At 45.3% G+C, this 25530-nt stretch overlaps 1 protein-coding gene across 4 annotated transcripts in view; it reads left to right on the forward strand.

The window, feature by feature from the left end:
• Nucleotides 1-25530, forward strand: part of ERO1B (endoplasmic reticulum oxidoreductase 1 beta) — a 281408-nt gene that overhangs the window by 111678 nt on the left and 144200 nt on the right. For all 4 annotated transcript variants that reach the window (XM_029593832.1, XM_029593830.1, XM_029593833.1 and 1 more), the window contains exons 7-8: nt 16588-16708; nt 16795-16841. In XM_029593832.1, coding sequence (XP_029449692.1) covers nt 16588-16708; nt 16795-16841 — 168 coding nt within the window. The remainder of the gene's footprint in view (nt 1-16587; nt 16709-16794; nt 16842-25530) is intronic.

A 25530-nucleotide genomic window follows, 5' to 3' on the forward strand; every position in this document is an offset into this window, starting at 1 on the left:
TGGTTGTCAAGGGAGATAACTGCCACGTCTAGAAAATTCTAAAATCCAGGCCTTCACTGCCACTTGCTGTCAGTATTCAGAGAAAGTGTGGAGGGCTGAACTGAGGCATGGAGGATAGATTTGTTCTTAGAGATGGTGAGGAGATAGCAATTTTTGAGTGTGCTGTCTCTTAGTTTAATTCTTTGATTTCCCTTCATTTTATCTTGTCTGTGCAGACATGCTCTAGTGTATATTTTCTGTTGATTGTCTTATTTGGTCATTTTTGTCTCTGGAACTGCTGAAGCAGAATGTTTATACATGGGTGGTGTGAGGATGAAGCATAAAATGAGACAAGCATCTGTACATGAGAATGTCTTGTGTAGTGGAGGAGTAGCAGCCCATTGGTTAGAGCAACAAGCTTTAAACCAGAGAAACCAGGGTTCAAATCCTGCTGAGCTCCTTGTGACCTTGTGTAATTACACTTGGACAAGTCACTTCACTTTTGCTTCAGGTAATTTTCAAAGGAGTTGTTCGTGTAAATGTAACACACTATCATAGCAATTTAAGAGCCATTTACTCGAGTCAAGGCATTTACACATGTAAAACCAAATTTTAAGCATGTAAATGTTTTTTAAAATCAAGCTCTATGATTATAAGCCCCCCCGGTAATAGGAAAATACCTATAATACCTGAATGTAATCTGCTTTGAAGTTTCACTAAAGGTGGGATAAGTGTGTGAATTGGTAGGAGGAAATCAAAAGACAAGATAGGGAGGGAGTAGACAACAGAAAGGCAAGGAGTCTACACCAACTTGAACAACTAGATGTGGAAGTGACATCACAGACATCAAGCAGCATCAGGACACTCCAACCCAGGATCTACAACATCTGATTTAGTGCAAAAACGATTGACCACCACCTCAACCAGTTCCTGGAGCAGTACCCAGTATGTCTCAGGAAAGAATCAAGCCAGACGTCCATGGCAAAAAGTTGTGGAAGGAGATTGCTATGGCCATCAGTAGTTCAGGGGTGTCCTGGCATATTATGGACCACTCATAAGAAGGGGGTTAAAGAACTACATATTACTGCAGGAGAGGGCAGCTGAGATTATAGACTCATCAAACATAGACCGAAGGAGGGAAGTCATGCTCCATCTAACTCTGTGCCAGGGAGAAAAGGCTGAAGGTTGTTCTGGTACCTGAACAATTTGACTCTGTAACCAAGACATGGCTGCAGAGAAATCGGGTGATAATGCTTTCTCTGCCTACATATCACAGCATCCATGGGGTTGGGAGCTTTTCTCTTATGCAGTGAAGGTGACTGGATGGGACCGCATTCATTTTTATAACATTGGAGAATGAGAACACTTAGCTAATACTGGCAATCAGGGAATACTACAGAGATCTAACTCTAGACCACATTGTTTTGGGAGAATATTTCTAAACTTCTTCATTCACCTCGCATGTAGACACTAGGTTTATAGGGGAAATGGTCCCTAAACATTTTACGTAACACTGTTAGCACTGAGGTAGGACAACTTTAAGATACCACTAATAAATTACATATCTACATTTACATGCTTTTCCAGTCCTTTCCACAAGTATGATTTTTTACCCACCGGTGAGAAGTTGTACATGTGCATGCGATGCAAGGAGCTCCTGGCTCTCAGAGAACGAGTCCGATCTCTGGAGGCTAGAGTGGCAGACCTGGAGGAGCTGAGGGAGACAGAGAGGTATATAGATGAGACCTTCAGGGACATGGTAGTCAAGTCCCAACTTCAGACTGGCAGCCCTGGTGCTGCCTTGGAGGAAGAAGGTCTCATAATGGGAGAGCACCAACCAGGTGTAGCAGGAAAGGATCCTGTAGCAAGGACCTGCTCTCTAGGTGATGCATTGTCCTTTCGCACTGAGGATATCTCCCCAAGGCCTACTGCCCAGGAGGGAAGGGTTAGGTCGGCCGTCATAGTTGGTGATTCGATTATTAGGAATGTAGATAGCTGGGTGGCGGGTGGGCGTGAGGATCGCCTGGTAACATGCCTACCTGGTGCGAAGGTGGCGGACCTCACGCGTCACCTAGATAGGATTTTAGACAGTGCTGGGGAGGAGCCGGCTGTCGTGGTACACGTGGGCACCAACGACATAGGAAAATGTGGGAGGGAGGTTCTGGAAGCCAAATTTAGGCTCTTAGGTAGAAAGATTAAATCCAGAACCTCCAGGGTAGCATTCTCTGAAATGCTCCCTGTTCCACGCGCAGGTCACCAGAGGCAGGCAGAGCTCCGGAGTCTCAATGCGTGGATGAGACGATGGTGCAAGGAAGAGGGATTCAGTTTTGTTAGGAACTGGGGAACCTTTTGGGGAAGGGGGAGTCTCTTCCGAAGGGATGGGCTCCACCTTAACCAGGGTGGAACCAGACTGCTGGCGCTAACCTTTAAAAAGGAGATAGAGCAGCTTTTAAACTAGAACAAAGGGGAAAGCCGACAGTCGCTCAGCAGCGCATGGTTCGGAGAGATGTATCTTTAAAGGATACTAATGATGCATTAGAATTAGGGCATCCCGACAGTGAGGTTCCAATAATTAGAAAAGTAGTCCAAGTGCCTGTAACTAAAAACTCACCTGAGCTAAAAAAATTCTAGCTTATCCCTATCAATTAAAAAGCAGAATAAAAATACAAACAAAAAACAAACTTTGAAATGTTTGTATGCTAATGCCAGAAGTCTAAGACGTAAGATGGGAGAATTAGAATGTATAGCAGTAAATGATGACATAGACTTAATTGGCATCTCAGAGACATGGTGGAAAGAGGATAACCAATGGGACAGTGCTATACCGGGATACAAATTATATCGCAATGACAGAGAGGAGCAGTCGGGAGGAGGTGTGGCGCTTTATGTCCGGGATGGCATAGAGTCCAACAGGATAAACATCCTGCATGAGACTAAATACAAAATTGAATCTTTATGGGTAGAAATCCCTTGTGTGTCAGGGAAGACTACAGTGATAGGGGTATACTACCGTCCACCTGGTCAAGATGGTGAGATGGACAGTGAAATGCTAAGAGAAATTAGGGAAGCTAACCAAATTGGCAGTGCAGTAATAATGGGAGACTTCAATTACCCCAATATAGACTGGGTAAATGTATCATCGGGTCACGCTAGAGAGATAACGTTTCTGGATGGAATAAATGATAGCTTTATGGAGCAATTGGTTCAGGAACCGACGAGAGAGGGAGCAATATTAGATCTAATTCTCAGTGGAGCACAGGACTTGGTGAGAGAGGTAACGGTGGTGGGGCCGCTTGGCAATAGTGATCATAATATGATCAAATTTGATTTAATGACTGGAAAAGGAACAGTGTGCAAATCCAAGGCTCTCGTGCTAAACTTTCAAAAGGGAAACTTTGATAAAATGAGAAAAATTGTTAGAAAAAAAATGAAAGGAGCAGCTACAAAAGTAAAAAATGTCCAAGAGGCATGGTCATTGTTAAAAAATACCATTCTAGAAGCACAGTCCAGAAGTATTCCACACATTAAGAAAGGTGGAAAGAAGGCAAAACGATTACCGGCATGGTTAAAAGGGGAGGTGAAAGAAGCTATTTTAGCCAAAAGATCTTCATTCAAAAATTGGAAGAAGGATCCAACAGAAGAAAATAGGATAAAGCATAAACATTGGCAAGTTAAATGTAAGACATTGATAAGACAGGCTAAGAGAGAATTTGAAAAGAAGTTGGCTGTAGAGGCAAAAACTCACAGTAAAAACTTTTTTAAATATATCTGAAGCAGAAAGCCTGTGAGGGAGTCAGTTGGACTGTTAGATGATCGAGGGGTTAAAGGGGCACTTAGAGAAGATAAGGCCATCGCAGAAAGATTAAATGATTTCTTTGCTTCGGTGTTTATTGAAGAGGATGTTGGGGAGGTACCCTGTAATGGAGAAGGTTTTCATTGGTAATGATTCAGATGGACTGAATCAAATCACGGTGAACCTAGAAGATGTGGTAGGCCTGATTGACAAACTGAAGAGTAGTAAATCACCTGGACCGGATGGTATACACCCCAGAGTTCTGAAGGAACTAAAAAATGAAATTTTAGACCTATTAGTAAAAATTTGTAACTTATCATTAAAATCATCCATTGTACCTGAAGACTGGAGGATAGCAAATGTAACCCCAATATTTAAAAAGGGCTCCAGGGGCGATCCGGGAAACTACAGACCGGTTAGCCTGACTTCAGTGCCAGGAAAAATAGTGGAAAGTGTTCTAAACATCAAAATCACAGAACATATAGAAAGACATGGTTTAATGGAACAAAGTCAGCATGGCTTTACCCAGGGCAAGTCTTGCCTCACAAATCTGCTTCACTTTTTTGAAGGAGTTAATAAACATGTGGATAAAGGTGAACCGGTAGATATAGTATACTTGGATTTTCAGAAGGCGTTTGACAAAGTTCCTCATGAGAGGCTTCTAGGAAAAGTAAAAAGTCATGGGATAGGTGGCGATGTCCTTTCATGGATTGCAAACTGGCTAAAAGACAGGAAACAGAGAGTAGGATTAAATGGGCAATTTTCTCAGTGGAAGGGAGTGGACAGTGGAGTGCCTCAGGGATCTGTATTGGGACCCTTACTGTTCAATATATTTATAAATGATCTGGAAAGAAATACGACGAGTGAGATAATCAAATTTGCAGATGACACAAAATTGTTCAGAGTAGTTAAATCACAAGCAGATTGTGATAAATTGCGGGAAGACCTTGTGAGACTGGAAAATTGGGCATCCAAATGGCAGATGAAATTTAATGTGGATAAGTGCAAGGTGATGCATATAGGGAAAAATAACCCATGCTATAATTACACGATGTTGGGTTCCATATTAGGTGCTACAACCCAAGAAAGAGATCTAGGTGTCATAGTGGATAACACATTGAAATCGTCGGTTCAGTGTGCTGCGGCAGTCAAAAAAGCAAACAGAATGTTGGGAATTATTAGAAAAGGAATGATGAATAAAACGGAAAATGTCATAATGCCTCTGTATCGCTCCATGGTGAGACCGCACCTTGAATACTGTGTACAATTCTGGTCGCCGCATCTCAAAAAAGATATAATTGCGATGGAGAAGGTACAGAGAAGGGCTACCAAAATGATAAGGGGAATGGAACAACTCCCCTATGAGGAAAGACTAAAGAGGTTAGGACTTTTCAGCTTGGAGAAGACACGACTGAGGGGGGATATGATAGAGGTGTTTAAAATCATGAGAGGTCTAGAACGGGTAGATGTGAATCGGTTATTTACTCTTTCGGATAGTAGAAAGACTAGGGGACACTCCATGAAGTTAGCATGGGGCACATTTAAAACTAATCGGAGAAAGTTCTTTTTTACTCAACGCACAATTAAACTCTGGAATTTGTTGCCAGAGAATGTGGTTCGTGTAGTTAGTATAGCTGTGTTTAAAAAAGGATTGGATAAGTTCTTGGAGGAGAAGTCCATTACCTGCTATTAAGTTCACTTAGAGAATAGCCACTGCCAGGTTCTTATGGCATGGATTGGCCACTGTTGGAAACAGGATGCTGGGCTTGATGGACCCTTGGTCTGACCCAGTATGGCATTTTCTTATGTTCTTATGTTCTTACTTGGGCCAACAAGACCAACGTGCCATCTTTTATAACAGAGTCCTAGGACATACCAGAGACAGATTCCTCTACAAGGAGGGAACTGGAGAAGGAAACTAAGAGGTATGACCTGGACACCTTGGATCTGCTTCTGCATGAGCCCTAACAGGAGTAAAAAGATAATGCTCCAGGAAGTCATATTAAGGAAGACTCTGTCCAGCATGAGTCTCCACCCAGCAGTCTCTTGTCACCTGTTCCTCCCAACTTTTATTTTGAAAAACTCTCTCACACCTACCTCCTGGCATCACTTCTAGAATAACCAAAAGAATAATGTGCAGCAAATAAACTGTTATTGCTCAGTATAATTAACAAACAGAACAATTTTTTTATTATTTTACTGAACGACCCCGATATGGCCGTGTTTCGTGTCAGGGGGCCAGGAATTTCCAGAATCTTGGAAATATGAAGTCCGCAAGGACTTTCTCCATGTTTGAATAATTAAATAATTCTGCACCACCGGAAGAGTACATCCTCTGGGACCATCGCGGAAAGAAAGTGTAGAAAAGAAACTTCAACCGGACCGAGGGGTCTCCAATTCCGTAGCTGAAAAATTTGAGGATTTTCTCATGTGCACAACCGTAGGGATGTGACCGCAGGAGCCAATCTGGGAAGAATTTACAGTAGGGTGATTTTAAACGGACCAGGAGGTCTCTGAATCTGTAAGAGAGGATGCTGTAAACTTGTTTACCATGATGTCTATCACTTCTAGAATGCCAGCCAGCTCTTTCCTGGCCTTGCCAGAGAGAGGTATACTGCCTGTCCATTCTAGCTAGAACCAGTTTAGGGTTCTGGCTCATTTCTGAGAGAGAGAGAGATGCTATAGTCTATGGTTCAAGTAGGAAATTTCTGTAACAATGCAATCTATGAAGACCAACAATTCTTTCAGGTTTTGGGAAAAAATTGTTACCTTACAGTTTTTTCAAGCTGCTGCTCCTTTCCAGAAGTGTTGGAAATTCATAAAATAGACTGGAGAAGTGACTATTTTTGACCCAACCTCCAGGCATGATTAACACATTCTTCAGATCTGATACAGAGCTATTGAACCAGGTCTCCTTCATCATCTGAGAGATCATTGGTACAGTTTTGTCTCCTTTGAATACCATAATCATCTCTATTTTTACTATTATCTAAGCTGCTGTTCTTGCTGTTTCCACCTATTGTATGTCCCTTCTTTGCGTTCTTCTCAAGTGCGGTTTTCTATGCTGTATCCTCATCTGGGTCTGTTGAAAAATTCAACACCACCAGAATATTTTTTTCTTTCTGCTGTAAGATTTCTACAAAGTATCTAGTTTCAGGCATCTAAGTCTTTGGCTCAGCCATGAATTCTAAATGTTATGCAGTTGCCTTAGCATACGTTAATAGAGATTACAATCAAAAAAGTAAAAGGCAAAAAAAAAGAACCCACATAAAAATATATCATAAGTGGTATCAGAGAAGTCATGCTTTAAGATAAATCTGCTGTCTTTCCCTGCAATGGGCTATAGATATTATCATCCATAAGCACAGCAGTTAAATAATTTACCACTCAAAAAGTATTATAGTGTCTTGCATATGTTTTATATCAAAACCGTGGAAAACTCTACTGTTACATACCAAATAAATCTTAACACCCACCAGTGAATGAAAAAATAGTGAATGCTTATCACAGTGCAATTAAAGTTGATCAATTCTTGATGTAGTATGAAATAAAGGATATTCCTCATGTATTTATGAACTCAGATGATATTGCATAATAAGGCATCCTCCAGTAGTAGTCAAACTTGCAAAAAATCACTGCTGGTTGCTGAAACATAGAAACAGAAATGATGGCAGAAGAAGACCAAACGGCCCATCCAGTCTGCCCAGCAAGCTTTCACACTTTTTTTTCCCTCTCTCATTTATCTGTTACAGTGTTGTGACCAACTATTCCCTGAATTTCAAGATAACATCGACCCTCCAGCACAGTCTCTCCTCACACATGCTCAACAGATTTATTTGCAAGAGAGAGATCGCGATGACTCCCCCCCCCCCCCCCCCCCCCACCCCTTTCACAGCCCAGCAACTGAAAGAGGGCACGGGCCCTAAGAGATATGAGCATACATATTTCCATCCTCCATACCTGTGGTGCTACCTCTGCTTCCAGGCCAATGGGTTCCTTCAATACAAGGTATTCCCCGGTGGAGGATCATCGCTCCTGAGAATTTGCACCAAGTACTTAGCAGTCATTGGATCTTATTTCAGAATCCGGGATCTGCAACTGTTTCCTCAGCTCGACAGCTGGCCCCGGATCCACTCCATCTGCCATGACTGATGAAGGTCACAAAGGGCATGGAAAGGGAGTGTCAGTTACGGTAGTGCCCTGCAACATGGTGGATGGAAGGCCTCCTCAGACAGCGGGCTCATCAGATCTCCCTGTCAGAGGCCTCGAGTGAAAGCGGGGTAGCCTGCACATTGCAGCAGATACTGGTATAAGCTTGCTGGGCAAACTTGGTGGATCATTTGGTCCTTTTCTGTTGTTTCTATGCTTCTCGTCCCTCTTCATCTGAGGCCACCAGTAATGACAGAAAACTAACTCCAGGGTTCAGGTGATGCCGAGATGCCATGCCAAATGGGAGTCATGGGCCCACTGAAGAAGCCGAGGGTCGGGAGAAGAGAGAACTCAGCAAATAAACCAATGGGAGCTGCGAGCAATCACAAGCATTTCACGAGTGTGCAAAGATGCCCTACGGGGGAAGACAGGGTCCACAGGGAAAACCAACCCCAAATAACTTATCTTTCTGGAGTAAAGAACTCAAGAGTAGGCAGTCCCAGCAGGAAGGTACTCGCACTTCGCTCCGTCCACCTCAGCAAGCACAGCCTACCATAGGACGTTCGGAAATTGCTGCCACAGGACTGGGACCTCTGCTTTCCACCATGTGCTTCCCCCGCCATTGGACAAAGTGGAGATTGAAAGGACAGTGCTTAACATATCTGAACCTACCACTACCAATTCAAGACATTCTGTTGTCATCCAGGTAGTATTCACCATGAAACTCTACCAAGGTAATTGGATCACATATTCAAAATGGTGCAGAGAACACAGAGTGGACCCCTTCTCCTGCCCCCCCAGAATATCTGCTGGAATACCTCCATTCTCTATTCCAGACAGGACTGGCAACAGCATCTGTGAGAGTGCATGTCAGCACTATCGTGGCTTATTACTTCCCTTATGATGGCTCCCCGGTGTCATGTCACCCGCTCATCTCAAGATTCATGAAAAGCATTCTATGGCTGCATCCACCAGTGCAAAAGCCACCAATCCCATGGGATCTCAATCTGATTCTAGAACACCTGATGCTCCTGCCCTTCAAACCTCTAGACAGCAGCTACATGAGGTATTTCTCCTGGAAAGTCCTTTTCCTGGTTGCCCTCACCTCAGCAAGAAGGGTTAGTGAGCTACAAGTCTTGGTCCATTACTCGCCATATCTGGAATTTCACCATAAGGTGACATTAAGAACTCATCCATCCTTCCTCCCTAAGGTGGTGTCTGCTTTCCACCTTAATCAGACGATCACTTTACAGACCTTCTTCCCGAAACCACACAAATCTGAAATGGAAAGGCGGCTTTACATGTTGGACTGCAAACACGCCTTAGCTTATTACAAATGGCGCACCCATTGAGTCCAGGGCCTCCCAGCACTTTTCTTTCAACCCGAATGCCCCTGGACTCCCTGTCTCCAAGAAAACGCTATTATCTCTGACATCCCAATGCATCCTGTTCTGTTACAACAGAAAAGCAGAAGCTTTCTCACAGGACAAGCAGGATGGTTGTCCTCACAAATGGGTGACATCGAGGATGGAGCCCACCACGGAAAACTTCTGTCAAAGTTTAAACAGAACTTTGACTGGCCCCTACTGGGCATGCCCAGCAAGGCACTGACCCTGCAGCCAGCAGGGGTCTCCCTTCAGTCTTCTTTTTTCCGCGCAGCAGTTGCCACGCGGTGAAAGGAGCTCTCTAACCACGTTCCTGACAGGAATTTGGAAATTAATTTCCTAAGAAAATTTGCCCCTCAGGGGTCTCCCTTCGACAAATTTTTTAGTCATCTTACGGAACCCGGTAAGTTTTTTGCCTTCTTCCATCGACTGCCGTCTATTTTGGCCCTTGAGGCCTGTGGGCACTTACCGATCCCCAGCCTAAATTTTGGCTTCCAGCCATGGCAACGGGGTTCCGTCGTTGTCCGGATTGTACCCGGACTATGTCCATCACAGACCCCCACAGGGTTTGTGTAATGTGTTTGGGTAGTGGGCATGATGTCCTGACTTGCACCAAATGTGCCTTAATGACACCCAAGGGTCGCAAAGCCAGGATGGAGAAGATGGGGCTCCTCTTCCATGCACCAACCCCAACGCCATCGATAGCATCGACGTCATCGGAACCGGCACCGTCGAAGTTGTACCATCATCGTCAACCCTCCGGTGACCGTCCGCCATCGATCGCTTCTCGGCCGTCGACTCCCGTCCCTTCCCCGGATGGGCGAGGGGATCGGAAAGAAAAGCACCGCCATCGACGGCATAAGTCTCGGCCTGTCGAGGATCCACAGCCATCGACCTCTGCTCAAGCCGAGCCACCGACAAAAGCCGCGAACAGACCGGACGCCCTCCACGTCTCGTTCGCCGGCATCGAGGAAACCCTCACCCTCTCGGGGTGTGGGGGCCGTGATCCCACCGGTTACGGTGGTCCCTCCAGCCCTGCCTCAGCCTCCCTCTCCCGTCGAGCCGGGTATGGTTACCCCTGGTCTCCGGGCAGAACTGGACCGGCTGGTCCAGGAGGCCATCGAGAAAGCGATGAAGAAATTACAACCTCCATCGGCACCGTCTCCGGCACCGGTTCCAGTGCCACCCCCGGCACCGACACCGGCACCGGCTTCGCCACCGAGGAGGGAACCGACCACCGAGCCGTTGATACAAGCACTAGCACCGCTACTGAGCCGCATGGAGGCACTCATGACGGCCCTTCCATCGGTGATTCCAGTGCCATCGACAACACCACCGTCTCCGACTGGTTTCTCATCGGCAGGAGAAACACCGTTTCGAATTCCCCCTTCCGGGGTAGTTCCATCGGTACCTTCGGGTATATCTCCACCGATTTATCCTTCGGCTCCATCGATTCCGCGCCAGGCACCGATTCCATCGGCAGCACCGAAGCCATCGATGCCATTTCTGGTTCCACCTACCGCACCGATTCCACCTCGGTTTCCATCGATGCCTTCAGAGCCTCAGCCAGGTCCATCAGGGCTACAAGCCACACATGATCCCTACGATACCTGGGGTGATGATGATGATACCTCTTCTGACACAGATCTGCCTTCGCCACCATCTCCTACAGAGAGTAGAAAAAGATCTCCTCCTGAGGATCTATCTTTCATTAATTTTGTGAAAGAAATGTCAGAAGTTGTACCTTTTCAACTACAATCTGAAGCTGATGACAGACACCAGATGATGGAACTACTTCAATTTCTGGATGCTCCAAAAATCATCGCTTCCATCCCTATACACCAGGTGTTTTTGGATCTGCTCAAGAAAAACTGGGAATCTCCTTCATCGGTGTCACCAGTTAACAAGAAAGCTGACTCCACATACCTTGTCCAGTCAGCACCAGGTTTCCAAAAACCTCAACTGGATCATCGCTCTGTTGTGGTTGAGTCCGCGCAGAAGAAGGCCAAGCGTCTTAAGCCGCACTCTTCTACCCCACCTACCAGGGACAACAAGTTCCTGGATAGTGTAGGACGGAAAGTGTATCATGGAGCTACGTTGATTTCACGCATAGCTTCATATCAACTTTACATGACTCAATACAACAGAGCCATCTTTAAGCAGATGCAAGACTATGCTGACTTGTTGCCGGACCAATACCAACCACAGCTTCAAGCCCTTCTTCACAAGGGATTTGAGGCAGGGAAGCACGAGATTAGGACTGCCTATGACATATTCGATGCTTCCACGAAGGTTTCAGCCACAGCCATCTCAGCCAGACGTTGGGCTTGGTTAAAGTCATCCAACCTTCGCCCAGAAGTCCAAGATCGTCTTGCTGATTTGCCCTGCTTAGGCGACAATTTGTTTGGAGAGCAAATTCAACAGATTGTGGCGGAGTTAAAAGACCACCATGAGACGTTGAAACAACTCTCATCTGTCCCACCTGAGGTGACCTCCAAGCAACCGCAAAAGAAGGACTCTAAGAAGTCGTTCTTTCGACCACGTCGCTACTACCCTCCGTCAACTAGGGCTCGTCCTGCACGGTCCTCTAACAGGCCTCAGCCTCGTCAGCCGAGAAAGCAAAGACCTACTGTAGCCCCACCTCCTGGGCCTACGGCGGGCCTTTGACTTCCCTGTATTGAGCACATGCCATCTCCCTCTTCCACACATCCCTGTGGGGGGTCGACTGTTCCACTTCTTACACCGTTGGAAACAGATCACCTCAGATCAGTGGGTGCTAGCAATTATCGCACAGGGTTACCACCTCAACTTCATAACACTTCCGCCAGACTCCCCGCCCCTTCAGGCATGGAGTCTAACCAGCCATTTCACTCAATTACATCAAGAAGTATCCCTTCTTCTACAATCAAATGCTATAGAACCCGTCCCTCCTTGTCAACAAGGGAAAGGGTTCTATTCCAGATACTTCCTAATACCAAAGAAATCAGGGGGGCTACGTCCAATTCTGGACCTTCGGGCCCTCAACAAGTATCTGCAAAAAGAAAAGTTCAAGATGGTAACCCTGGGCGCCTTGCTCCCTCTGTTGCAAAAGGGGGATTGGCTGTGCTCTCTCGACCTCAAGGACGCTTATACCCACATTGCGATCACACAATCCCATCGCAAATATCTGCGGTTTCTTGTAGGCCACGACCATTATCAATACCGTGTCCTACCTTTCGGTCTGGCTTCTGCCCCACGAGTCTTTACCAAATGTCTCGTAGTTGTAGCAGCATTCCTAAGGAAGGAAGGTGTCCACGTCTACCCCTACCTGGACGATTGGCTAAATAGGGCCTCCTCCCAACACATAGCTCAATCCTCCCTAAAATTGACAATTCAAACACTCCTTTCCTTAGGGTTTCTTGTCAATTACGAGAAATCTTGCTTAGTCCCGTCTCAAACCTTATCCTTCATTGGAGCAGACTTGGACACCTTGCAGGCAAAGGCTTACCTTCCTCTTCAGAGGGTCCACACCCTAATATCCCTGGCTCGCCAGCTCCAGTCTCAAAACACTGCCACGGCTCGCCAGTTCCTCATTCTCCTAGGACACATGGCATCCTCGGTTCAAGTCACTCCCATGACCCGACTAGCCATGAGAGTAACACAATGGACTCTACGACACCAATGGATTCAAGCTTTTCAGCCTCTGTCCTCCATAGTCACAGTCACACAGGCCCTGCGCCTATCCTTAACCTGGTGGACAACTCAGGTCAACCTCCTTCAGGGCTTACCTTTTCTTCCACCGGATCCGCAAGTAATCCTAACCACCGACGCTTCTCACATCGGTTGGGGAGCCCATGTGGACGAATTACAAACCCAAGGGTTATGGTCCAAAGAGGAAGCCGAACACCAGATAAATTTCCTGGAACTTCGCGCAATCCGCTATGCACTCCGAACTTTCAAAGATCATCTATTCCATCAGATAATCTTAATCCAGACGGACAACCAAGTGGCCATGTGGTACATAAACAAGCAGGGAGGCACAGGCTCCTTCCTTCTGTGTCAGGAAGCTGCGCAGATCTGGGCGGAAGCCCTCTCCCACTCTATGTACCTCAGGGCCACTTACCTGCCGGGAGTAGACAATGTATTGGCAGACCAGCTGAGCCGTGTCTTCAAGCCACACGAGTGGTCACTCGATCCTCTGGTAGTGACCTCTCTGTTTCACAAGTGGGGTTTTCCCCGCATAGACCTCTTTGCGTCCCCTCAGAACCACAAAGTGGACTATTACTGCTCTCTCATTCGGAGCCAACACTTTCAGCCGAGAGATGCCTTCTCCCTCAAGTGGACGACAGGTCTGCTTTATGCATTCCCTCCACTTCCTCTTCTGTCAAGGACTCTCGTGAAGCTACGCCAGGACGGAGGAACCATGATCCTGATAGCACCCCACTGGCCACGCCAAGTGTGGTTTCCCATACTCCAGGATCTCTCCATCCGCAGGCACATCCCTCTGGGAACGGATCCGCATCTGCTCACTCAAAACGACGGATGCCTCCTCCATCCCAACCTCCAAGCCTTGTCCCTGACGGCATGGATGTTGAAAGGTTAGTCCTTCAGCCTTTTAACCTTTCGGATTCGGTTTCTCGTGTCCTGATAGCTTCACGAAAGCCCTCTACCAGAAGATCCTATTCATATAAATGGAAAAGGTACACATCATGGTGCACTTCTCAGTCCCTTGATCCCCTTTCCTGTCCAATCTCTAAGTTCTTGGACTATTTATGGCACCTATCAGAATCCGGTCTAAAGACCTCTTCCATTAGGATGCATGTCAGTGCGGTAGCCGCCTTCCATAAAGGTGTACAGGGTGTCCCTATTTCAGTACAACCCCTGGTAACACGTTTTCTTAAAGGCTTGCTCCATCTGAAGCCACCCTTACGTCCTCCGGCCCCATCTTGGGACCTTAACCTGGTTCTTGGTCGTCTAATGAAACCTCCTTTCGAACCTCTGCACTCCTGTGAATTAAAGTATCTCACATGGAAAGTGTTATTCCTTTTGGCTATCACTTCAGCTCGCAGGGTTAGTGAATTGCAGGCCCTAGTTACCTATCCGCCTTACACTAAGCTCCTGCAGGACCGGGCGGTACTCCGCACTCACCCTAAATTTTTACCTAAGGTAGTTTCTGAGTTTCATATTAATCAATCCATCATACTGCCTATCTTTTTTCCCAGGCCCCACTCCAACTCCGGGGAACAGACTCTGCATACCCTAGACTGCAAACGAGCTCTAGCTTTTTATCTAGACCGTACAGTTGCTCACAGGAAGAGCACTCAATTATTTGTCTCTTTCCATCCTAACAAGTTAGGACATCCTGTGGGTAAGCAGGCTCTTTCCTCCTGGTTGGCGGACTGCATTTCTTTTTGCTATCAGCAAGCTGGCATTCCTTTTCAAGACCATGTGAAAGCACACTCTGTGAGGGCCATGGCGACGTCAGTGGCACACCTTCGATCGGTGCCGCTTCCTGACATCTGCAAAGCTGCAACCTGGAGTTCTCTCCATACCTTTGCAGCCCACTATTGTTTGGACAAAGCTGGAAGACAGGACTCCATCTTCGGCCAATCTGTCTTGCGTAACCTTTTTCCAACGTGATGTACCAACACCCTTCCACCTTCCCGGTAGGGTGCGGATGCCCTTTACCAAATTCCACCCCAGTTGTTGTGCCTGTTGCACGTCATTGGGTGCATTTGGTGCAAGTCAGGACATCCTCAGCTCGGTACTCACCCATTTGTGAGGACAACCATCCTGCTTGTCCTGTGAGAAAGCAAATGTTGCTTACCTGATGTAACAGGTGTTCTCACAGGACAGCAGGATGTTAGTCCTCACGAAACCCGCCCGCCACCCCGCGGTTTTGGGTTTGTTTTGTTTTTACTTTTTAGGCACTGCCTGTAGCTTTGAAAATCAGACTGAAGGGAGACCCCTGCTGGCTGCAGGGTCAGTGCCTTGCTGGGCATGCCCAGTAGGGGCCAGTCAAAGTTCTGTTTAAACTTTGACAGAAGTTTTCCGTGGTGGGCTCCATCCTCGATGTCACCCATTTGTGAGGACTAACATCCTGCTGTCCTGTGAGAACACCTGTTACATCAGGTAAGCAACATTTGCTTTATCCACCTCACTGAAGGCCCACCAAGTCAGAGCAATGGCAGCCTCAGTCGCTTACCTAAGCAACATACCTATCCAGGACATATGTCAAGCCACTACGTAGTCATCACTACATATGTTCACCTCACACTACTGCCTCAACCAGCAGACAGCAGCAGACGCTGTGGTGGGTTGAGCCATCCTTCTAGTTTAGTGTTTGGATAATTACCAGGTTCTTGTGGCCTGGTTTGGCCTCTGTTGGAAACAGGATGCTGGCCTGATGGACCCTTGGTCTGACCCAGCATGGCAATTTCTTATGTTCTTATGAATAACTAAAGAGACTGTCTGCAATGAGGTGCCAGGTTGTGAGCACACCTTACATGAGAACCGGAATGAACTGCATACCACTTCAGGGATCATGTGGCGGCTCAACCTTCCAGCTGGGGACTCCCAGGCAGTATGGCTAATTCAGCCGGCTTATCTGCAGGGAAAATAGCAAGTTTGCTTCCCTTAAATGGTGTTTTCTGTAGATAGCAGAATGAATTAGCCATGCTAACCCACCCACCTCCCTGGACAGTCTCCTAATCATACAGCACAAGCTTGGATAATAAGCTGAGGTAGGCTGGGAGCCGCATGGTGGTGGTCACACACAGGCACATAGAGTAGACCTCTGGGTGCTTTGAGGAGCTCCGCCACCTAGAGGACTTGAGGACATTCCCAGGCAGTATAACTAATTCACCCTGCTATCTACGGAAAACACAGTTTATGGTAAGCAGACTTGCTTATTCCAGAGGAAAGAATGCTGTAGATTTCAAGAGGTGTAAGTGAGGTCAAGAAGTATTTCTTCATAGAAGAGGGAGGAGTATGCATGAAATTCTCCCAGTAGAAGTAGTATAGACAAAATCAGTAACAGAATTCAAGAAAGTATGAGATAAGCACAGAACATCCCTAGTTGTAGAGATGTGAGGAATAAAGTGGAGATTAACTTAGGTCTGTTACTGTACCGAGAATGATACTGGACAGAGTAGGTGAGCCTTTTGATCCTTATCTGCTGTCCTATTCTATGCTTGAATCCAGTCTACAGAATACAGCATATGTACAGCTTTGCAGCATATTTGTATAAATTGGCTACTAGTGTTTGGAAATTGTAAGAGTTTGTTTTTGTTTTCTGTTTAGATGAAGGTTCTCCTGATACACAGTATGTGGATCTGCTGTTAAATCCAGAGCGTTACACCGGTTACAAAGGGTCCTCAGCATGGAGAGTGTGGAACAGTATTTATGAAGAAAACTGCTTTAAGTAATTACACAAATGTTACTATTTTGATTCTGAAATCCATTGTGTACAAATATATGTATGCATATCATTTTTTTTTTCTTTTTAAGGCCTCGGTCTGTCTATCGTCCATTAAATCCTTTGGCACCCAGCAGAGGTGAGTCTTCATTATGTTCTAATTTACTTGCAAAATGTAAATCCTTGTTTAGTTACTTAATTATGTTAATTTGACCACTCATATTTCATTAATATTTTCGGGCATTCCACAATCAAAGTGCCTTTCTGTATCCTTTTTAGATATTAAAATATTAACCTCAAAGGTGTTTTCTCCAACAAGCAAGATGAACCAGCCGCACACATGGGTGATATCTTCCAGTAGTGTTGATGCAGAGCATTTGTTGCAAAGTTTAGAAAAGCCTAAAAGACTTTTCTGAGTAAGCAAGGGACTTTCCAAGCAGCAGCCATTGATACGCAAACCCCGTCAGGCCTTTATTGTTCATGAACCCAGCTGGATGCATGTTACATGATTCTCCTCGTCAGATTTGTGTTCAAGTGAATTTTCACATTTCTTCTTGCTAACATTGGGCTTCTTTGGTTACCTCTCTTCTTATTTAGAGAAGTGTTTCAACCTTTTTCTAATTTGCATTTTCATTTTTAACAGCTACATTGCCCCAGAGTTTTTTTCCCTTACTCTTGTAAGGTTTCCTAGCAGTTCTCACTTAATTTTTCATCACAATTACATCAAAAGCATAGTAGAACAAGGATTGCATTAGATGATTGCCCTAGCTGAGCCTTCTGCACTAATCTTTCACATAAGGCTGTCAAGCTCCAAAGCTAGAGACTTCTGGTCATCTTTAGATTGGTGCCAAAGACCATTGCATTCTTCATTGTCAGTGAAGGTATTGGCATCAAAGGAGCCACACTGCTGGTGGTCCCTCTGCACCAAGGGGTCAATTGGTATCTTCAGAGGAAAGACTCAAAAAGAGAGGTCCAGGAGCAGGGAAACATTTCATTCCTTCCATGTGATGCAGGAGAAGCATTTCTATGCATAGTCACACACTTTTGAGGTTAAACACCTTCCAGTGCTCAAGGCCAAGAGTAGAGTGTTTGATGCTACTGCATTGCCCACTCCAAAGCAGCTCCATCAAGAGTCTCTGCAGCAGGAACCGGTGCCCGCAGAATGGCATCCTTTACTTCAGACCTCTGATCGCTGATGTGCCGTGTACTGGGGAGAATCTCTTCGGAGATAGGGCGAGGGACACAGTGGCCCAACTTCAGGACCATCATGAAACCCTCTAACAACTCTATGCCAGCACTCTGGACCCATAGTCCTTTTCTAGGATGCTGGCAAGACAGGGACAAAAGAAGTCTTTCCTTCGCCAAAGGAAGTACTATCCTCCGCCTCCTCACTCCCATCAACACTATCAGGGCTCCCTCAGCCATCCCAGGCAGCAGAGAGCCCCAGCCAGTGCCTCAGTCAACTCCAGGGATGGGGGTCTTAGGGGGAGCATAGTCCAATTGTCTATATCCTGGACATTGGACCATCTGGAGGCAGGCTGCAGTTCTTTGTGGCCCAGTATAATCTTGGACTAGTGGGTTCTTTCCATCGTCTGTCAAGGGTATCAGTTGAATCAATTGGGTGTTCTGCCAAATTGCCCTTGCACCCATTTTGGGGGCCGATAGAGCATTAGGAGGTACTGCTAGCGGAGCTCTCCTCCCTCTTAATGGCCAGGGTGGTCGAAAACAGGAGGACTCCATCCCATTCTAGAACTAAGGTCGTTGAACAAGTTTCTAAAAAAAAGATAAGTTCAAGATGAGTTCCCTGGGCATCTTGTTCTCCCTTTTAGAAAAAGTGGACTAGCTATTCTCCCTTGACCTAAAGGATGCATACACTTACATCAAGATATTCCCTGGTCATAGGAAGTATCTCCATTTTGTGATGGGAAAACAGCACATCCAGTACCGTATGTTGCCGTTTGGGCTAGCATCAGCCCCATGAGTCTTCACAAAATGACTGGCCGTGATGGCACACCTCTGCATGTTTTCCCATATCTTTACGAATTGCTGGTCAAGAACCCATCTCAGGCAGGGGCCACCAGGTCAATGCACTTGTCCATCCGAGTGTTGGAGTCACTAGGATTAGTTTTAAACTACCCAAAGCCCCATCTCAGCCTGTCACTCCACTTGGACTTTATAAGAGGCCTGCTAGGCAAGACTCGGGCCAAGGCTTTCCTGCCTTGTCAGAGGGCCAGCACCTTGACAACTTTTGTGGCAGAGATTCAGCAGAGCCAGCAGATGTCAGCCTGGCACATGTTGAGACTGTTGGGCCATATGGCCGCAACTATTTGTGTCACTTCATTGGCACATTTACACATGCGCAAAGTCCGATAGACCCTGAGGTTGCAGTGATGCCAGGCCACTTGACGCCTCCAAGATTGCATCTGAGTCACCCCAACTCTCTGGGACCCATTGTCCTGGTGGTGGGTGCTTTCAAATCTGGAACAGGGAATCTCATTTCGAAGCCCCCCTATCCAAATTGACCTAACCATGGATGTGTCCACCCTGAGGTGGGGAGCTCATGTAGATGGGCTCAGCACTCAGGATCTGTGGTCCGCTCAGGAACGCTCTTGTTAGATAAATTTCTTGGAGGTCCAGATGATCAGGTACACACTATGGGCTTTCAGCGATCAGCTGCTCAATAATTGTCCTGATCAAAACAGACAACCAGGTAGCCATGATGTATGTCAACAAGCGGGGGGGGGGGGGGGGATGGAATCGTACCTCCTGTGTCACCCATTTATGAGTACTAACATCCTGCTGTCCTTGGAGAACACCTGTTACAGATAAGCAACTCTGCTTTATGCCCAAATTCAGCTTATGCCATGATAACAGATGTGATAGCATTATTTAGGAAGAACACTTTCTAATACTCGAGCAAAAAAGTAATCGGCAAAAAGAAAAGCTTGGTAAGAATTCATTTGAAATTAGAATGACCACTGCAAGGTTTGCAAACATCCACTTCAAAGCTCTTCGAGCTTAGAGAGAAAGCTCCGCCTTCGTGACATCACGGATGACGTCACCCACTATGCATGGCTAAATGCCCTGCTTATCGACAAAAAACATAAATACCACTTGAGACCAAACCCCACCCCTGGAATCCTATAGACATATGTGGGTAAAAGTACATGCATAGTTGACATACATACAGACATGTAATTTAATCCACATAGAGAGTAGGCAAAAATTAAACAGCCTATTTCTGCAGGTAAAAGAATTTTACCTGAGGATCGGCTTTTATTTTTGCTCTGTCTCTCTGTTCAGCACTGCAAACATATGATATGCGCTCTGCAATTAATAATAATATTCATAATAGGCTTCAAATAAAATACACCTATTTATTGATTTATGAATAATATTAATTGCATAGAGCATATCATATGTTTGTAGCGTTATTTACTGCTCACTTCGTATGAAGCCTTTGACACATCAGCACGTTCATCTGCAACTTGTCAGTAAAAAGGTAAAAAGACGAAAAAAAAATTGAAAAAACTGCCTTTGAAACTGAGAAGAGATTTCTGTGGGGAAAGCCATGATTCTGAGACCCGCCCCCTCCCCTGACATCATCGCAAACGGATCCAGGCAGTTTGAAAGGCGCCAAGCCAGCAGGCGCCGCGCACCGAAGGGGTGCGACAAAGGGGCACTCCCCTTTGTGCACCCTTTGTTTAATATGCTCCTTGTTATACCTTTTGCTTAATTGTTAAGAACTTTGATTTTGATGATTTTATTTTGTAATCTCTTAGCCTCAGGTACAAAAATTTTAGATGGTAAGCCCTTTTAGGGGATAGTGAATTACCTATTGTACCTTATTGTAAACCGATGTGATATCTTTTTGAAATGAACATCGGTATATAAAAATCGTAAATAACAATAAAATAAAACTTCAGTCTCAGCCAGACGTCTCGCATGGCTTCGGGCCAGCAGTATACGGGATGATGTTGATGACAGTCTGGCTAATCTACCATGTAGACCAGACAATTTATTTGGAGACAAATTACAGGCGACTATCTTTAATTAAAGAACAGAATATTGCGGTTCAGTCTTTAATGACTCCCTTAGACACACCATCTATGTCCAGGCGTTATTTTCCTCAATATAAAAGGGGTTGTTGTTACCGGAGACCATATCGCTATTATCAGCCCTATCAATCTAATTATAGGCCTCAGCCTTTCCAGCAACAATGGTCGCAATCTCAATTGCAGGGACAAAGACCACGGCAGAGAAACCAGAGGCCGCATAAACCTCCGGCTGCTCAACAGCCGCCTAAGCAGTCTTTGTAAATTCACCTGCCACAACAGCAGTTTCTGAAGGGGGAAGACTATCTTTCTTCCATTCTCAATGGTCCCATATCACCACGGACCAATGGGTGTTAAGTATTATATCACAGGGATACAGTCTACGTTTCAACTCAATCCCAACGCTTCCTCATCTCATTCAACCCAAGACTCCACTGATTCAAGTTCCATCGCTCCTGAAGGAAATTTCAATCCTCCTTCAACAGAAGGCTGTCTGGTCGGTGCCTTCCAATCAAATGGAGAACGGATTCTATTCCTAATACTTCCTCATCCCCAAAAAATCAGGAGGCCTTCGCCCTATTTTGGATCTTCGAGCACTCAACAAATATCTGGTGAAAGAAAGATTCAAGATGACCTCTCTCAAGACGTCCTCCCTTTTCTTCAAACAAACGACCTTATGTGCTCACTCGATCTAAAGGATGCTTACACTCACATCTCAATTTACAAACGCTGTTGGTGATACCTCTGTTTTCAAGTGGAGAAGCAACACTTCCAGTACCAAGTACTTCCTTTTGGCCTCTCCTCAGCCCCAAGAGTCTTCACAAAATGTCTTGCTGCTGTTGTGGCACACTTACGCAAACAGGGCATAAACATTTTTCCTTATCTAGAAGACTGGTTAATTGTTTCTTGCGATGCCCAGTTGCTACGAAATCATATAGAACGCACACTCCTCTGTCTAGAAAACCTGGGTTGGATAATAAACTACGAAAAATCTCAGCTATATCCAACCCAAAACATTCAGTTCATAGGGGCAATCATCAAAACCCCACTTTCCAGAGCTTTTCTTCCTCCAGAAAGAATCCATATCTTGCTGACTCTTGCTCAGACTCTATTACGTCGGAAAACAGTTCCAGCTCGTCACATTATGTTACTACTAGGTCATATGGCAGCAGCGATACATGTCGTCCAAAACACTCAACTTCACATCAGACGGCTCCAATGGGGCCTAAAATCTCAATGGAATCAACTCACTCAACCACTGTCTCACAAGGTACAGATCATGAACTCCATGAAGAAAGACATCCGTTGGTGGGTTCAACCATTCTTCTTAAAGGAAGTGAGGGAGCCCATTCCAGAACCCCCCTCACCAACTCATTCTCACTACAGATGCTTCAACAAAGGGATGGGGAGCGCATCTCCTCCATATACAAACTCAGGGACTTTGGTCTTCAGACGAACAAAATTTTCAAATAAATTTGTTAGAACTCAGAGCAATAAAAAATTCCCTGCTGGCGTTTCAGACATGGATACGGGAAACATCTGTGATGATCCACACAGACAATCAGGTAGCGATGTTTTATATAAACAAACAAGGTGGATCCGTTCCTTGACTCTTTGCAAGGAGGCGGTTCAGATATGGGAGTGGGCGGAACAGAACAAAATCTTCCTTCAAGCATCCTACCTCCCAGGCCTTGCGAATGCCAGAGCAGATAAACTCAGCAGAGTTTTCCATCCACACGAGTGGTCGCTGAGTCAAATAGAAGCACACAAGATCTTCGCGTCCTGGGGCACTCCAGACATAGACCTTTTTGCGTCTGAAGAGAACTGGAAGGTGAAAAAAATTTGCTCTCTACTTCCCAGCAGATACAGAACATCGCAGGATGCGTTCCTAATCCCGTGGAACACAGGTCTGCTTTACACTTTTCCTCCCATTCTGCTAATCTTGCGCACCATCCAGAAATGTATAGCGGACACGGCTGACTTAATTCTCATAGAGCCTGCATGGCCGAGACAGCCATGGTATGCCTGTCTTTTTCATCTATCCATACAACCCCCAATACCTCTGACAAAGGACCCGTTCCTCCTCTCTCAAGACCAAGGAACCTTAATCCACCCGATGCAATCCTCCCTCCATTTGACAGCATGGAGATTGAACAGCAGATATTACACTCATTGAATCTTTCCTCCGATGTCACAGATGTTCTCGTCGCAGCAAGGAAGCCCTCCACAGACGTAACTATGGTTTCAAATGGAGGCGATACTCGACATGGTGCACACTGAACAAGCTCGACCCCCCTTTTCTTGTCCACCAGCGTCGCTCGTGACTTATTTACATAGTTTATCTCTCTCAGGACTAGTAGTCACATCCATTACAGTTCACCTTAGTGCTATTGCAGCTTACCATCTTTCGGACAAAGATGGATCCATCTCCTCTCATCCTTTAATTTCAAAATTTATGAAGGGTTTGCTACATCTACACCCACCTATTAAGAAACCAATAGTGCCATGGGATGTCAGTTTAGTCCTGGAAGCATTAATGAATCCACCGTTTGAACCCATGTCAACTGCTACACTTAAATTTCTCACCTGGAAAGTCCTTTTCCTGGTAGCTATCACTTCTGCAAGAAGAGTAAGTGAACTGCAGGCACTAGTGATCAATTTTCCATATCTCCAATTTCATCATGATAAAGTAATGTTACACACACATCCTTCCTTTCTACCAAAAGTGGTTTCTGCTTTTCACTTAAATGAAACCATCTCCTTGCCAGTTTTTTGCCCGAAGCCACATTCAGACAATTGACAACGGCTCCTTCATACCCTAGACTGTAAAAGAGCCTTAGCTTATTACAAAAATACCACTGAAACAATTAGACGAACATCGCAATTATTTGTTTCCTTCAACCCAAACAATCCAGGTCAACCAGTTTTGAAACAAACTCTTTCTAACTGGCTAACAGCTTGTATCCAATACTGCTATTCTACAAAATTGACACCTCTTGATGGACCAGTTAAGGTCCATCAAATCAGAGCGACTGCAGATTCCATTGCGCATATCGAAGGAGTACCAATTCAGGACATTTGCAAAGCAGCGTCCTGGTCTTCCATTCAAACAGTCTGCAGCAGATTCCTCATTAGGTTCTGCGATTCTACGGACTGTTTACAAGTCATGATGGCTGTCCACATTCTCTACAGGTTGCAAAAAAAAGAAAAGAGAATAATAAAACAGTTTTTTCTTCAAAAGTTGATTTTTCTCATACATATTTGGGACTCCCACTATGCATGGCTAAAATGCCCTGCTTATCAACGGAAAAAAGCAAGTTTGCTTACCGTAAACGGTGTTTTCCTTAGATAGCAGGGAATTTAGCCATGCATTCCCTCCCACCTCCCTGGACAGCCTTACTTCTTTACAACACCTTCACCAGCATTAGATTGGAAAACCAACTGAGGGAAGCTCGAGGAGCGCGGGAAGTCGAACACATGCGCACTTCAAAGCTCTTCGAGCTTAGAGAAAACTCTGCCTTCGTGACATAACGGATGACATCACCCACTGTGCATGGCTAAATTCCCTGCAATCTATGGAAAACACCGTTTACAGTAAGCAAACTTGCTTCTACATGTTTGATCTAAAAGTAATCCCCTCACAGTACAGCAGACACATGTTCAGATATTTGCATTACTTTTACCTTTAGGGTTTGCCATAATAAATCATCTGTGGGACTTTCCAGACTGCAGGTAGTTTGATTATTGCCTCTAATAGTCCCTGCTCCTTGAAGTTTAAGTCTAGCTAAGACTGACAAAAAAGACAAAAATACAAATAAGAGGCTGTGATTGGGAAGAACTAAACTAGGTAGGTTATAGGCAATGCCCCTACCATTCCATAATTGTGCAGCAGGAGAAACCATATAATTAGCTTGTTGCCGCATATTTAACAAACTACCACAGAATCAACATTTCTGAAAGTTTTCACATAAGAACATAAGAAAATGCCATACTGGGTCAGACCAAGGGTCCATCAAGCCCAGCATCCTGTTTCCAACAGTGGCCAATCCAGGCCATAAGAACCTGGGAAGTACCCAAAAACTAAGTCTATTCCATGTTACCATTGCTAATGGCAGTGGCTATTCTCTAAGTGAACTTAATAGCAGGTAATGGACTTCTCCTCCAAGAACTTATCCAATCCTTTTTTAAACACAGCTATACTAACTGCACTAACCACATCCTTTGGCAAAAAATTCCAGAGTTTAATTGTGTGTTGAGTAAAAAAGAACTTTCTCCGATTAGTTTTAAATGTGCCCCATGCTAACTTCATGGAGTGCCCCCTAGTCTTTCTACTATCCGAAAGAGTAAATAACCGATTCACATCTACCCGTTCTAGACCTCTCATGATTTTAAACACCTCTATCATATCCCCCCTCAGTCGTCTCTTCTCCAAGCTGAAAAGTCCTAACCTCTTTAGTCTTTCCTCATAGGGGAGTTGTTCCATTCCCTTATCATTTTCGTAGCCCTTCTCTGTACCTTCTCCATCGCAATTATATCTTTTTTGAGATGCGGCGACCAGAATTGTACACAGTATTCAAGGTGCGGTCTCACCATGGAGCGATACAGAGGCATTATGACATTTTCCGTTTTATTCACCATTCCCTTTCTAATAATTCCCAACATTCTGTTTGCTTTTTTGACTGCCGCAGCACACTGTACCGACTATTTCAATGTGTTATCCACTATGACGCCTAGATCTCTTTCTTGGGTTGTAGCACCTAATATTCAAGACAA

This window comes from Rhinatrema bivittatum, chromosome 3, assembly GCF_901001135.1.
Source record: "Rhinatrema bivittatum chromosome 3, aRhiBiv1.1, whole genome shotgun sequence".
Classification (NCBI taxonomy): domain Eukaryota; kingdom Metazoa; phylum Chordata; class Amphibia; order Gymnophiona; family Rhinatrematidae; genus Rhinatrema; species Rhinatrema bivittatum.